At 56.3% G+C, this 15,943-nt stretch overlaps 1 protein-coding gene across 1 annotated transcript in view; it reads right to left on the bottom strand.

The window, feature by feature from the left end:
• The window catches only part of EPHA8 (EPH receptor A8), a gene marked incomplete at its 5' end in the record, with an annotated part of 34,473 nt that extends 28,580 nt beyond the window's left edge, over window positions 1-5,893 (bottom strand). The window contains one exon of the mRNA XM_032760914.2: window positions 5,825-5,893. Within this exon, the coding sequence (XP_032616805.2) occupies window positions 5,825-5,893 (69 nt within the window). The remainder of the gene's footprint in view (window positions 1-5,824) is intronic.
• Window positions 5,894-15,943: the final 10,050 nt, after the last annotated feature.

The raw sequence follows: 15,943 nt of genomic DNA, 5'->3' as shown, positions 1-15,943 counted from the left end.
ATACTCCAGCTTGGGCAACAGAGCGAGACTCCCTCTCAAAAAAAAAAATAATGATAATAATAAGTGTTGGCAAGGACGTGGAGAAGTTAGAACCCTGTGCATTACGGGTGGGATTGTAAAATAGTGTAGCTGCTGTGGAAAACAGTATGGCAGCTTCTCAAAGTGTTTAAAATAGAATTACCATATGATCTAGCAATCCCATTTCTAGGTATCTATCCCAAAGAATTGAAAGCAGGGTCTCAAAAAGATATTTGTACACCCCTATTCATAGCAGCATTATTCACAATGGCCACAATGTAGAAGGAACCTAACTGTACGTCAATGAACCAGTAGATAAGCAAAATATTCCTACAATGGTGTATTAGCCTTAAAAGGGAAGGAAATTCTGATACACCTTAAAGACATGCCAAATGAAATAAGCTAGAAACAAAAAACAAATATTGTTAGGATTCCACATATACGCAGTACCTAGAGTAGTCAGATTTAGAGACAGAAAGTAGAATTCTGGCTGCCAGGGGCTGGCAGGGAGAGGGCAGTTACTGTTTAAGGGTGTGGAGTTTCCGTTTTGCAGGATGAATGGAGTTCTGGCAGTGGTGGTGGTTATGGCCACACAGCAATGTGAATGCACTACATGTCACCGAGATGTGCACTTAAAAAGGGTTAAGACGGTAAACTTTACATTATGTGTATTTCACCAGAATAAACAAGAAAGAAAGAAAGATGCCTGGTCGGGCGCGGTGGCTTCACACCTGTAATCCCAGCACTTTGGGAGGCCAAGGCGGGTGGATCACGAGGTCAGGAGATCGACACCATCCTGGCTAACACGGTGAAACCCCGTCTCTACTAAAAATACAAAAAAATTAGCCGGGTGTGGTGGGGCGGGGGGGCGCCTGTAGTCCCAGCTACTCAGGAGGCTGAGGCTGGAGAATGTCATGAACCCGGGAGACGGAGCTTGCAGTGAGCCGAGTTCCCGCCACTGCACTCCAGCCTGGGCGACAGAGCGAGACTCTGTCTCAAAAAACGAAAGATGCCAAAAACACTCCCTGTCCTCAAGTGCCCCGGGCCCACCAGACTAGGCAGTGCAGGGTGATAAGCTGAGGGAATCCAGGTGGGCAAGACTCCCAGGCCCCTCCCCAGCCCTCCTGGGTGTAGGCATCTGTAGTTTACATGTCAACCTGGCACTGCAATGAAGCAGGACCCTCTTGCAAGGGTGGAGGTCTGCAGAAGACAGGGGAAGGGACAGCCCTAGCTTCCTCGGCTGCTGAGCACCGGCTGGCCAGGAGCAGTCCTTGTTGAGCTGACTTCAGGGACTCATGAGGGCTCTGAGGAGGAGCTGGCGGACGAGGGCAGAGGGAGGGGTTGGTCTCTGGGCCCCGTCCTGGTTCCCCCACATATGCAACACCTTGACCTTCTTCAATTGTCCTTGAACTAGAGATCCTACTGCTTAAAGGGGGAGGGGGGCTTCATGACCAGATGCTCTGAGAACCTGTGGAGTTCTGGGCTTATTCCACAAGTGCTAGAGAGAAGGTCATGGGCATCTCAAGTCTTTTTCTGCCCATCCCAAGCCCCTCCATCTAATCTCGTCTTGATCCTCAGTGCCCACATGTGTAAAATGGGACTCAAACAGGCCCCACTTCAGCGAGATCTGAGAGGATGCAGTGGGAAAATTTCTGCAAAATGCTTAGCTCAGGCCTGGCACAGGAAGGCCCTTGACGAATGGCCCTAATATGATACTGAACTGGCAGCGTCTTCACAACCCACCGTGCCTGCTTCCAGGGACCATGTGGGAAGATTTCCTGCTTCCAAAGGGGCCCCAGGGAGTGCCAGCCTCACCTGAAAGAGTTTAGGCTTCCGAGTCTCCCCGACCCAAGAAGGACCCCTGCTCCACACCCCGCTTTGCTGTCAGAGGCTCCAAGCAGCGCAGCGTCACATCTGGGGTTAAAGTCATTGTCACATTTAATGGAGCACCAAAGAGCTAGCCAGCTGCTCCCTGTCTGTTTCCTGCCAGGGACCCGGATAAATTAATCAGCTCAATCCGAGTCTACTCCAGCTGCCCCGCCGGGGCCAATGGTCTGCCCTGGCCCTGCCAGCCCCAGGAGCTGCTGATGCCCAGAGTGGCACAGACTCCTGGAGGTCTGGTGCAAGGGCAGAATCAGCCCTGTTCTCTGCCTGGGGCACCCCCACCCCACGATGGGTGCCACTCTCATCTCCGCTGCTTCTCAAGCCCAAAAACTGACTCTGGCATGCTGCTCCCCCAACTCTGTCCTCCCAGATCAGAACGCAGCGAACCAGCTGTGCAGCGCTTGGTGAGGCACAACCCTTCTCTGGGGCTTGGGCTTCTCTTCTGTAAAATGGGGTAGCGAACGCCTGCTCCTTCCATCTACTCCAGGAGGTGGTGAGAATCCAGTGAGACAATGAAAATTAACCTGCCCACTTACCTAAAGCAGCATTTGTTAGTCCATGTTAATTAGCCAGAGCAGGCGGAGCACGTCCCAGCGTGCGGAAGTTCCTGGGAGCAGAGAGAAGGACGCAGCCTCATGAAGAGCAGGGGGTCTGGGCCAGACCTCCCCGAGTCTTGGTAGAATTGCTTCGCCTCTGAGAGCTTGCAGTTTCTCGTTGGTAAAATGGCCTTTTCATGTATAAGCCCACTGATGGCACTGCACGGAGCAGTTCTAAGATTGTCCCCACGTTATAAATGAGGAGGTGGAGGCGAAGTAAGTGATCTGCCTGAATCACACTGATCACAGGAGGCGGAGCCCCCGTTCATCAGGACCCAGTGCCCTGGCCCTTCAGGCTCTGCACCTGTCTGATAATCGGGTAACATTTCTGAGACTGGAGACTGCCCTGGGTGACCCTTGTCCTGAAGCTACTGAATGGACTCCAGAGTCAGAGGGTGGACCATCTCCAGAGGTTCCCCCTCCCAGCTGGGCAGGAGAATCACCTGGAAAGCTTATTATTATTATTATTATTATTTTTTTTTTTTTTTTGAGACGGAGTCTCGCTCTGTCGCCCAGGCTGGAGTGCAGTGGCGCAATCTCGGCTCACTGCAAGCTCCGCCTCCCAGGTTCACGCCATTCTCCTGCCTCAGCCTCTCCGAGTAGCTGGGACTACAGGTGCCCGCCACCACGCCTGGCTAATTTTTTTGTATTTTTAGTAGAGACGGGGTTTCACTGTGGTCTCGATCTCCTGACCTCTTGATCCGCCCGCCTCGGCCTCCCAAAGTGCTGGGATTACAAGCGTGAGCCACCGCGCCCGGCTATTATTTTTTATTTTTATTTTCTGAGACAAGATCTCTGTCACCCAGGCTGGAGTATAGTGGCTCACTGCAGCCTTGACCTCCCAGGCTCAAGCGATCCTCCTACCTCAGCCTCCTGAGTAGCTGGGACCACAAGCGTGCACCACCACGCCCAGCTAATTTTATTTTTTTTTTTGTAGAGAAAGAGTCTCACCATGTTGCCCAGGCTGGTCTCGAACTCCTGGTCGCAAGCAAACCTCCTAAAATGCTATGATTACAGGTGTGAGCCACCATGCTTGGCTCCCTGGAAAGCTAATTAAACAGAAGATTCCCAGGCCTCTCTGCGGACCTCCTGGATGTGGGACTCTGCATGCTTCACCTGCTAGCCTGGCACAGGTTCAAGGTCTAGAGTTTGGGAATCAGGCATCTCATTCCGGCCTTTCCTCCTCTCCGAGAAACCCCAGTCTCCAGGTTCCCTGAAGATGGCAGGTGGACCCTGCCTCAGCAGAGAGTGCAGGCTTGCCTCCTCATCTCATGAAACGGTCACAGAGTGGGCCTTACTGCCTGCAGTTCGAAGGTGGCGTAAGGGACTCACCGCAGGCTCTGGGCCCAGAGAGACCCAAGTTTGAGTCCCAGCTTGCCATCAGCTGGAACCTGCTTGATGATGGGCAAATTAGTCCTCACTGCCCTGAGCCTCAGCTTCCTCACCTGTGAAGTGCGGTGGCTGCACCCACCTCAAGGATTGGTTGTGGGGAGTGATGAGATCATGGCTGTGACCTGCTCAGAGCTCAGCGAATCTAAGTTGCCTGATTTGTTCTAACTCGCGAATGCAATGCCAAAACGCTGAGCTATGCTTTATAGCGCCCTGCACGGAAACCCACCTGAGACTGCCAGTGTGAGCGTCCAAAACACGAGGCCAGCCATGCTCCCCACCTGCTGAAAACTCTGACAATTCCTCGCTGCCCTAAACACCAAGTCCGATGCTCTGAGTGGGATAAAGACACCCCGGAGCCAGCCAGGGCCCAGGCGTGCCCTCCTAGCTGCTGCGACTCAGGGGAATGCCATCTCAGCCAACCGCCATGCAGTGAGGGAGGGACCAGGACCCACCTCCTCATGGGTGGAACCCTGCCACGGTGGGGGGGCAGCTCACTGCACCAAAGCCCTTCCACACCACGCTCATGCGGGGAAGACAGCCACACCAAGGAGTGTTTTACAGAGTGGGGAACGGACGCGCCAGGAGGTAAAGGGACACCTCAAGAACCCGGCGTCCGTCCTCAGGCAGTGGTGCTGGGTCAGGTGACGAGGGCTTCCTCCGGGCTCGGGGACCTGGAGAGCCAGGGCCATGTGGCCTGCCCCCAGCTCCCGGGAGCCCGGTGCATGAGGGCTGATAACAGGCTCAGCTCACTGCTGCCTGGTGATCAGACCCCCAGAGACAGGGGAGCGGGGCCGTGTCGAGACTTCCAACCACAGGCCCCCCACAAAAGGCCCAGATGAAAACTCTACCCAAAGTCAAGAAAGGCCCTTCATAAATGTTAACTTTTGGTGTCATTATCATCATCATTATTAATATTATTAGTCCTCTGTCCTCAGAGCCATAGAAGCTGAACGTGTACATGAAAGAACTCAGGTATGCACGATGTGCTCGTGCCTGTGGCAGGGATGTGTGCAGGTGTGTGTACACGCGCGTGCGTGTGTGTGTGTGCATGTGTGTGTTTCTGAGCACGCTGGTGAGAGGAAGTTCGTGTGACAGTAACCATGTGAGATAATACACATAACAATGTTAATGATCATTTAAGCCTACGTTCATCGACGGCTCACCCTGTGCCAGACTCGGTGCCAAGACTGTGTCATCTGCTCTCACCCTGGTGCAGACCTGGGAGGTCATCACAGACTTGTCCCTTTCTATAGATGGGGAAACTGAGACTCAGAGAGGTGAAATGGCGACCCAAGGCCACCTGCTCGTCAAGGGCAGAGCCGGGATCTCACCAGGCTCGCGGGCTCACTCCTACTCTACTGCCCTGCCCCCGCAGGATTAAGAGAAGAGAAGCAGAGGGATGGGGCAGTGCAGCCTGCTCACTGTAGCCCCTCCCCAGGAGGATGGGGGCACGGCCTGTGAGCACATGACCCACAGCAACCTGAAGGCTGAGTCCAGAGTCTGTGGCCAGGCCCAGGAGCTTGGCCACACTGGGAGAGAGACAAGCAGAGACCCCAGAGGTCAGAGGACTGGTGAGGCCAGGGTAGCTGGGAGGGAGGGAGCAACCCAGAAGGCAGGAAAGCCTGACTGGCCTTCTTTAGTCCTGGCCTGGCACCTCATGAATCTGTAGGATGCAGCCATGGGGATTCCCGGACCTAGGGCTTCAGACTTGAAGAATCAGGGACCTGGTGTCAGGGTTGGTTCTGTAATCTCAAGGGTCTGTATGCACTAAATTGTTAAGAGATCAGCAGCACTAACTGCTGTGTGCCCTTGGGTAAGTCCCTTGACCTCTCTGGGCCTCTGCTTCCTTTTGATCTATCTCATGCAGACTCTGTGAGTGGCAGCCTCTCTCTGCTCACAGAGGGATGACGTTGTCCCCAGTGCCCATCACTCACCCCATGAGCCGGATAGGTGAGCCAGCCCCAGTCCCCGTGGATGGTCGATGTGTCCAGCAAATTCACTGTAAAACAGGAGACAAGAGGGCATCAGGCCCCTGTGACTTCTCCCCAGATCCTCAAGAGCGGCCTGACCCAGCTACACTGGTCCACACTCAGCCCCCAGCACACAGCTCACACGGGTCCCTCTGCCTGAATGCCCTTTCTCTCTTCCCCTCTCCTTGAAGGCCCAGTTTAAGTTCTTTCTCTTCCCCGAAGCCTTCCCCTCACCCTCTTGGCCAAAAAGTAATATTCTGAACTCCCAGAACACAAGCTGTTCCAAGTGCTAGACATCCTTGGTTGGTGGCACAGTGGGATAGTTAAGAGGTGGGCTCGAAGCTGGCAGGCCTCAGAATCCCAGTTGTGCCACTTAGGAGCTGTGTGTCCCTGGGCCAGCCCCCTCGCCTCCCTGAGGCTCAGCTTCCTCCTCTGTAAAATGGGGTGATAACGATTCCGGTCCCACAGGACTTTTGTGACGATGACCCCACCCTTGTCTCCTGTAAGAGCCATGATGGCATTCAAGGTATGCTGCAAAGTCATACCTCCCATCTGAGGACTGGCCCCAGCTTCATAATTACCCTGTTCCCCCAGCACGGTGCCTGGCATCTAGCATGTCCTCTGTGCACATCTGGTGTGGAGGGGCTTAGGGGGGTAAGAACTGCCTCTTAGTGAGCACCTACTATGTGCCAATATCTGCCAGGGGAGCTTGAGATGCCTCATCTGCGCCCCGCACAAAAACCTAAGAGGCGGGCATTATTACCTCCATTTTACAGATAAAAGAACCGAGCCTCAGGGAGGTCTGGGAATGTGCCAAGAGCCCCACAGGTGTAGCTGGCGGGGCTGGCATTCAGAGCACTTGCTGTAGCAACTGCAGGCCATCCGCCATCCCTGGATGCTCAGGCCCGAGAAGCAGAACCTCTGGGTAGTCTCCACGGCGGGGAAGGAGCACTGGTCCAAAGGGCAAGTCACTCTAAGTCAGGCCCTCTGCAAAGGGGACCCTGCAGGCTCAACATGGTAGGGAAAAGAGCCCATCTTGGGGGTCAGACATTCCTGGGCCCATGTCTCAAGGCAGCTACTTATTAGCAGGTGACCCTCAATTTTCTCATCTGTAAAATGGGTTCATAGTACCTAAGGGTGGGATGAGGGTCAGGAAGGTATGTGAAGCCTGGAGCCAGGGCTGGTCCTTACCAACACTAGTTCCCCTTCTCTAAGTCCCCCGCCCCCCACCTCTCTCCATGTCCCTTGTGGTCACGCCCTCACTTAAGGTGATACAGATGCATTACACTGTTTAGAAATCAGGGCTCCGGCTTCAGCCGTCTCTAACTGCTGTGTGTCCTTGGTTAAGTCCCTTCACCTCTCTGCTTCCTTTTGATCTAGCTGGTGATTGCTGTACGAGAGGGCTTTTGGCTCCAGAGTCCCACAGCTTTCCCTTTCACTCTGCCTGCCATGAACCTCCTCTACCAGCCAACAGCCATGGGCTTTTAACCACTCCAATCAGTGGGCTTGGGCAGGTGACGGGGGTTAAAGGTGGGGCTCTCCTGGAACTTTCCCGTGGGGAGGCTGGGTGTCCTTCTGCCTGAGATTTGCATAGCTCTAAGCCTGCCCCTCAAAGACGGAGACAAGTGTCCTCAGGAAGTGCTGGAGTGAGGATGCTCTTATTTGCTGATTTTCTCCTGCCTTTCACCCTCCCCACCCCACCGTCAGGGACCCTGGAGGAGGCTGGCTGGAGTGGGGCTGGCAGAACTAGGGAGGGAGTCTCCATGCTCCTCCCTGCATTCCTCCCCGGGTCCCCAGGGGTCACCTGGGGTCAGGGGACACAGCGAATGTCCGCAGAGGGACCTCCCCCTCCCCAAGCCGGCCCCATACCAGGGGCAGAGGCAGAGAGAAGGCTTCCCGCCTCCCTCCCTCCCTCCCTCTCAGGCAATGTAGAGAAAACTGGGTCAGGCAAGCTCTCTCCTCCTGCTGGCTGGTGGGAGGGGGAGGGGGCCGCACTGCAGTTTCCCCCAGACCAGCAAAGGCGAGTTTGGGGAGATGGTGAGGGAAGGACAGGTATGGGTCCCCCCGCCCCACCCCACGTCCCAGACACAGGTCTTGGGGTGACAGGGCCCCTTCTGTGACCTGGCCTGGAGGCAGCCCAGACCTGTCCCTACCCCAGAGCCACCCGAGTGGATGTCCACCACTTAGGATTCTCCCCCTGGAGCGTGCAGGCTTCAGGGCCTGCAGACACCACTCTCCAGGCCCTGCCCTCCTGGGGGAAGCCCCACCTTATCTGCAGCTGATTCTTGATCAACCAGCCGGGGGATCAGATAATCCAAAGATAAGTCAAAAGTCGATTCTGTCGAACTCAGGAAGGGCTACAGGATTCCAGGGCTGTTTGTTCCAATTCATTCCAGACCCTTCTCTGTCCCTCCCCTCCCTCCTCTTCCTCTGTCCCCATCTCCACCTTCCCCATCCATGTCCCCTTGAATGGGTGAGAACGCAGAGTGTCCCTTGAAGGAAGCCCCAAGTCCATAGAAGGTTTGATCAGCACTGAAGAGAACGCCAGCATTAGGCCCACCCAGCCTGGGCCTGGGTCCCCTTGGGAATTCAGACCCTCTGGTCACCGCAGCTGGCCTCCCTCCTGCCTCTTGCGCTGCCGGACTGTGAATCCAATTCTCCTCTGTGGGCCCATCTCGCCGCTTACAAAACACGGGGATTGGACTCCATGGTCTCCCAGGGCCCTTCAGTGAAGTGAAGCACTTAACCCCCTGCCTCAGTTTCCTTATCTGAAAGATGTCCATAGGCATCCCTCCTAGGCCTATCTGCCCGGGCTGTTCTGGGGGGATCAAACGGGTCCCTCTCCTGCTCTGGGAAGCACAGATAACTCCTAAGCCGTTCCTGTTCGACTGTGGAAGGCATTATGCGATTTCTTTTTTTCTCCAGCACCGTCGCCTTCCCCCATTCCATTCCGCTGAGACTAATACTTAAATTGATTTACATTCCCTGAGGACTCAGCGCATGACGGTGAGGCTGGAGAATTCGGGGTGGCCAGGGGATGTCAGCCAGGATTCTGAATGCCTTGGACATCACCTCAAAGTGGAGGATAAGCCACACCGGAGAGCAATAAGGGGCCGTGGGCCTGGCAGGGGTCGGAGGGTGTCTCTGCAGGTGCAGGGCCCTTCCTGGGCCCACGGGCGCCCCAGCAAAGGCTCTGAGAGTGGCCTGGTGTAGGGGTATTTGGCCAGGCTAAGGTCCTGTCACCTTTGCTAGACCCAGCTGGGAGCAGAGCCCCCTCCCTGAGTTCCAACAGTCTCCTCGGCTGGCTCTGGTTGTTCTAGACCAGCCCAGGGACAGTGCTGTAGAGGACTCCCAGATGTGCCACATGGAACTCAGGTCCCAGGTCTCCACCCCATGGCTGTCTGACTCGCGTGGGTAACCTGTGCCTGGCTGTGGGTACCCTGCTGCATTGATCGGAGAGGGGGTGGACTCTCACCCTTGGGCCATGGCTCCCTTCACCCTGGACACAGACTTCCCCACCTGCCTCTCTCTCTAGACCCTGCCTCTTCCTCAGCTGCTGGCCCCCACCCACTGCACAGGTCCCCTCCCCAGACCCATGGTTTGTCCTCAGCACATGAGCCTGGTCCAAGCCCCCTCTTCAAGGGGCTCTGGGGCTACCAGCCTGTGATTCCAGAGAGTGCTGGCTCCTTCCCAGAGAAGAGAGTTGAGGCAAGGGGTTGGGGGTGCACCACCTGACTCCCAGTGCCTCAATGGAGGGGTCCTCGGAGCCTGCTGGGCAAACGAACTGTCCCCTTCCCTCCACCCACCCTCGGAAAGCCGTCTTCTCAGGTGCAGCTCCCAGGGCCCCAAGGCCTCTTAGATTCCAATCCTGCCCCCTTTCCTACTCCCCAGCACTCCCCAACCCCAGACCTCTCCCAGTGCCCCGGGAACCTGTGCCTTGTTATACCCACCCAGCCCTGCTCTGCCGGCATCTCACCTCTCGGCCACCCTGCCGTGCCCCTCCTCCATGCTGGGCCCTGGGCTCATGGGAGACTGATTTTATCTGTGTGTGTGTGTGTTTCTTGGTGCACATGCATTTCCGTGGGCATGGATGCAAACGACAGGCTCCTTACATATGCGGTGTGATGTATACATATGTAGACACAGAGTTGCGTATTTTCATGTGCATGCATCTGTACGTGCATGTACATGTGTGTTTGTGCTCATGCGTACTGGCTTCATTTCTGTGCGTGTGGCTGTGGATGTTATGTGGGGTGGGGAGACTGACCACACGTCAGTCTCTACAGGCCTGGGTCACAAGTGTGAATCCCAAGTAGCCTGTGTGTGTGCTTGTGTGTAGGGTGGGACCTCGGTGAGCTGCGTGTGAAGGGCAGATGTGTGGTCTGTCTGGGTGTGGAAGAGCAGGACCGGCTCTGGAGTTCGCTCACACCTGGAAGTTCATCCTGGCAGGGTGAGTACCCAGCTCTGGTCCCTGGACATCAGCCCGGGAACCTGCATGGAGACGCTCTGGCTTCCTTGGGGCAGAGCTGTAGGAACAGAGGAAGGTCAGGGCAGGGGTTGGGGTGTAGGGAGTGGGACCCAGGGAAACCTCCTGAGCTGGATGGAGCTGGAGTCTCCAGGGAGCTAAGGGGTGTGTGAGCTAAGGGGTGTGTGGATAGGAGGCTTCCGTGCTCCCTCAGCTCTTCTTGTGCCCCCACCACCAGAAGTCATTTCCCAGACCTTTTTGGTCCCAACGACTCAGTGCACCTCCCCACCCCAATCCTTCCTCCCACACGGGGCCCCAGAGTGACCCTGCCATCCCAGCCTTCTCTGACAAGACTTTGCCCTCCGGGGCCTGCCTGCCTCAATCTCTCTGTGGCCTCCCCATCCCCCAGCCCTCTCCTCCCCGAGCCGTTCCTGCTGCCCACGAAGCTGCCTCTCTTCCAGCTGGAACTCCCCTGCCCTCGCTTCTCCCCAGCCCGTCGCCAGACTGTGGCCCTCGGGCCCTGACACCTCTCCCAGACTTTCATTCCGCACCCCTCCTTCCTGCCTCCCCTCAAAGCCAGTCCTGCTCTCCGGGGTCCCGTTTCTCAGCGCCTGGCTTCTATCTCTCAATGCCGTCCCCACCCCCTTTTCCTTCTGCCCTCTGAACCTCCTCCCCCATTCTCCTGTCTCTCCATCCCCAGTGCCTACCCCCGTCCTCTGTCCCCAACCTTGTTCCTTGCGCTACCTCACTGTACCCTCTCCTCCTTACCTCTTCTCTTCTGTCCAGTCCTGTCCCCTTGTCCCTGGCGTCCGACCCTCAGTTTTCTGTCCCCAGCTGCACATCCCTCAGTCCTGTCTCCTGTCCTTTCCCACTGTCCCCCAGTCCCCGGTACCTGTCCGTCTTCCTCAAGCTCGCGGGTTCCCATCTCCACCGCTCTGTCCCTTAATCCCGGGTCTCTTCCGCGGTGCCACCCCGCCCCCCGGGCCGAGGGATCCCGGCCGCCTTGGAGCTCAGGGTCGATGCAAAGGAAGTTGAGCCGCAGGCAGCGCGCGCCGCGCCCAGCGCCCCTCGGCCGCCCCCGCCCCGCCGCCGCCGCCGCCGCTGCCGCCGCTCACGACACAGGTGGCCCCCGGTCAGACCAGACCAGGGGCAGGCGGCGGGGGCCAGGCCGGGCTGGCTGGGCGGGGGCCCCCACCTCGGCTCCGGCTGGGCGGCCCCTCGGGGGAGACCCACCCCTCTCCACACCCGGCGGGCCACCCGGCCACACCGGCTCCACCACCGGGCACCCCCCGGGCGGGGGCCGGCCCGTCACGGCGCCAAGCCAATCAGCACCGAGGCGGGGGGGTGGTGGACACTGAGCCCGCACCGCGGCCACCCGGCCCGCGGCCACCGCCGCCGCACGTGCGCACGCCCACACTCCCCCGGCGGGCACCTAAGGGGGCGCGCCCCGCGCTGCGCACTTGGATTCAGGGCCCCAGTGCGCGAAGCCACCATTGGGACGTCCCGGCGACACCAGGACCAGACCCACCCAGGGATTCCCTCTGTGGACACACGTGCGGGCCGCACATCCACCGCACGCTCGCTCCTGCATGCATGACCCCAACACCGAGTGCTTCGCGTGGTGACACACTCCGATGGATGCACACTAGTTCATGGGCAGAGGCTCAGAGGTAGGCTCAGCGGCAAACTCAGAGGCACTTTTAGGTGAAAAAACAAAAAAACACCAAAACCAAAACTCTCTCCTTTTCCCCACCCCAACAACTTGGCATTTAGGGACCACGGGATTTTAGGGAGGCCTTAGATTGCAGTGGTCAGGAGGGCAGGCTCAGGGACCAGGAAGACAAGTGTCCTGCTGTGTGGCCTTAGGCAAGTTTCTTAACCTCTCTGAGTCTAAAACTTCATGGCTGTAAAACAAGAATACCAGTATCGATATCATAGGGTGGCGTGAAAGGGCCCAGGTGGAACTCCTGGCAGACGGCCGGGCACACAGCCAGGTGGTCGTTCATGGCAGCTGTTCTCCAGTGAAGGGGACTATCATTCCCTGCTTTTCCCTCCCCTGAACTTCCCTGCCTCCAGTTCCATCCCCCAGGACTAGGGGTCTCATCCAGGGATGGCTTTGGGCTGTGAGGGGAGGACAGGGATATAGGGCTGCATCCTGGGGCCTGCTCTGCCACCCTCAAGTCCCTCACACACCTGGTGGGCCAAGCAGTCCGGGAAGCATGCAAGAGACCTGCAGCCTCCTGAGAGGGTGGATGCCCACGGGAGCAAGTGCCTAATCGCTTCCCACTGCCATCTGGCACAGACCATCGTCCAGTCCCCTCTTCCTTCGCTCCCAGCTCCCATGGTCCCTGGCGGGGATGGGGCGGTGGTGGGGGCAGTTGGGGCCATGGCTGCAAGTTACACAGGATGAGAAAGGCCGTTTGGGGAACATGTGCCCGAGTCAGAACCTGCTCTAGGGGCTTTATAAACTCGCTCCAGTTTAAGCCTCACACAGCCCTGCAGGGGTGGCACACCTAAGGAAACAGAAGCTCAGAAAGGCCATCATTTGCCTTAGATCACACAGCTGGTTGAATGCTAGAGAGGTACTCAGATCCACAGCTGCTTGACTCCAACACCCATTTCTTTCATCTGTGTCTTTTTTTTCTTACAGAAAGGGGGAAGACAGTTCCATAGGAGCCCCTTCCTCACAGCTCAGGTGGACTGCCTCACTCATGTAGTGAGCCACCTGTGACCAGAGGCATTTAAGCAGATACTAGCTAGAAATTGTTCAGAGACGCTGTAAGAGGGCAGGTGAGTACAAAGCAGATTGGACTAGAACCAGAGTGGCAAACTCAAATGCCTACATGAGATAGGCCAGCACCCTTATAGATCCTGCTAGGAGCGTGTACCCAGATCCAGCCAACATTGCTGGTGGAGATGTGTGCCCAGTTTTCTGCATTTTCAAGAAAAAGTTGTCTATCTGGAACTTATATGTGATACCTCTTGATTTTTAAGGTTGGCAGCTAATGTAAACATTTTAATAACACCATAGTGTAGGCAGACCTGTGAGTAGAGTGGCCGTAGCCCATAGGCCTCCGGGCTGTGCTTCAAGGCTCATCAGATGGAAGAATCCATGGCTGGGAACTCACTCCTGGGGTGTCAGAGAAGTGGGCATATGGGAGGTAGAAAAACGCAGACAAGGTGAGACACGGTGGCTCATGCCTATAATCCCAGCACTTTGGGAGGCAGAAGCAGGAGGATCGCTTGAGCCTAGGAATTTGAGACCAATCTGAGCAACATGGCAAGACCTCCTCTCAACAAAAAATTTTTAAAAAATTAGCTGGGTGTGGTGGTACATACCTGTGGCCCCAGCTACTCAGGAGGCTGAAGCAGAAGGATTGCTTGGTAGGCTGAGGCTGCAGCGAACCATTAGTAAGCTGTGATTGTGCCATTGTATTCCCACTGGGGAGACAGAGCAAGACCCTATCTCAAAAAAGAAAAGAGAAAGAAAAAAGAAATGCAGACAGTATGCAGAACACAGTCACAAGCACTCCTGGGCATCCCCTACTCCAACCCAGGCTCGCAGAAAGATTTGTTGGTGGAGAGAGGCTTTGCTGGGGGTTGGAGATCTGCATCCCCACGTGTATGTGAAGCCAACCAAACCTGGGTTTTGCCCATTTTGTAGGTGAGGAAACTGAAGAAAGCCAAGTTTTCTAGACCTGGGGAGTCCTTGAAAGACTTGGTAGGCATGAGGGATGGTTCTGAGTCAGGAGTCTGCTCTACATTCCAAAGCTCTTTAGCAAAATAAGGAATTCATTTTGCCAATGTTCCGTGGAATGCTAAGAGCAGCATGCTTTCAGCTGTCTCCCTGCCCCCTGTGAAACTCCCAGGATGCCCCAGCCCAGGTGTGCCCTCTCCCCGGGGTCTCTCCCTCCCACCCCTCCCCTTTGCTGTTCTGGGTTTCAAAGGGGCAACTTGCCCATCTGCCAATGGGAAGGAAGAAACTCCTAGAGGGGCAGGTGATCTCACCGGGCTCTTGGGGACATGACAGTTCCATAGGAAGACAGTTGACCTTGCATCTGTTGACTTGACTTTCCATCCTCCCTGAAGGGTCAAGCAGTACAGGGCTGTGGGGAGAGCCTCAGAGAGGGACTGGGGCAGGCTCCCTGCTGGGGCAAATCTTCCCCAGCTCCGCCACAGCACTGCGAACACCATCCAGGCTGGACTCAGCATGCCTTTTCTCATTGAATCCCCGCAATGCAGAGATTTCACCCATTTTAAAGAGAAGCGCAATGAGATTTGAGAGGACTGACGGACAGGGAGCCCTGTGAGGTGCATGGGCGGAATCCCTGATGCTTGTGGCTTCTTTTGTCTCCTCTCCCCAACTGGATTCTGAACTGCTTGAGGGCAGAGTCCATGGCAGGGTCCCGGCTGGGTCCTGCTGGGTCCTCCTGGTGCACTGTAGATACTCCGGGAGCGTTTGCTGAATGACTGAATGGGCAGCTGTCTAAGAGGGCCACACTCCGCAGGCCAAGTATGCCAGGTGAGCATGGCTAGAGTTACAGGACAGTTGGATAGCTGTTCAGGTGTGCTAGCTGTACCTGCCAAGTGGGCTTGGCCTGAACCCTAGAGGTGAATCTGAACAGTGCTCTCCCTCTCCCATCAGCACATCGGGACCTTGTTCTACAAAACAGGCAAGCTGGGGGCAGCAGCGGGCAGAGCTGGGCTTGGCAGAGCAGGGCAGCCTCTGAGTCAGTCCTTCCCCACTTTCAGACTCCTCCCTGACCCATGTCTTTTCCTTCTGGGAGGGCGAAGAGTAATTGCAAAGAACATCAGACAAGCCTCGCCTACGCGTGGACCCTCCCAGATGTATCTCTCCTCACTTCACCTTTCTGAGCCTCAGTTTCTCCAGTTACAAAATGAGGATAATGCCAACAACTCACAGGGTTGCTGTGAAGCATAAGTGAGTTCACAGATGCAAACGTGCTTGGAAACCTATAACTAGATCTAAGATTGGAAGGCACGGTTACATGCTAGAGGAGGGGACTGAAGCCCAGAGGCTCTGCGCTCTGCAGGCGAACTAGGCCGGGTGCCATTTTAGGCCCAGGTAGAAAAGATGTTCTGGCAGAACACAGATGTATAGGAGTGTGAGGGGTCAAGTCGGGGCAGTGGCAAGTGGTTAAATCTTCACCCATCCTGAGCCACCCTGCCCCCGGCCTGGATCTCTTATTGCCCACCCAAGCTGTCTCAAAACTCCCACCCCACATCTCAGAGCAGGCTTGGTTCACTTTGTGAGGGGTCTCAAAGGGGACAGGGCTTTCCGGACACTTGCATCTAAATCTCTCCCTCTCCTCTGGCTGGAAGGTGGAATCACTGGCGATCTTGGAAGAGTCCTATTCCTAACACGAGGCCCATGTTGCTTTCCCGCTTAGGGCCTCTGTTTTTCCACCTGTAAGGTGCCTCCTCCAGCTGTTTTCCGGAGTTGCACAATGGAGCTTGGCGCTGGCACTCCACCGGGCTGCTGCTGGGGTTCCCTGGTAATAAGAGCTGACCTTGCCCTTGAAGTGTCCCAGCCAGAAACAAGTGAGGAAGTAGCTTATGTTGCGTGGGAGAGTTTCATGCAGACCACGGGGAATGTG

Source organism: Hylobates moloch, unplaced genomic scaffold, assembly GCF_009828535.3.
Source record: "Hylobates moloch isolate HMO894 unplaced genomic scaffold, HMol_V3 SCAFFOLD_9, whole genome shotgun sequence".
NCBI lineage: Eukaryota > Metazoa > Chordata > Mammalia > Primates > Hylobatidae > Hylobates > Hylobates moloch.
Note: the sequence above shows the minus strand (reverse complement) of the source record. Positions and strands in the feature narration are given on the sequence as shown.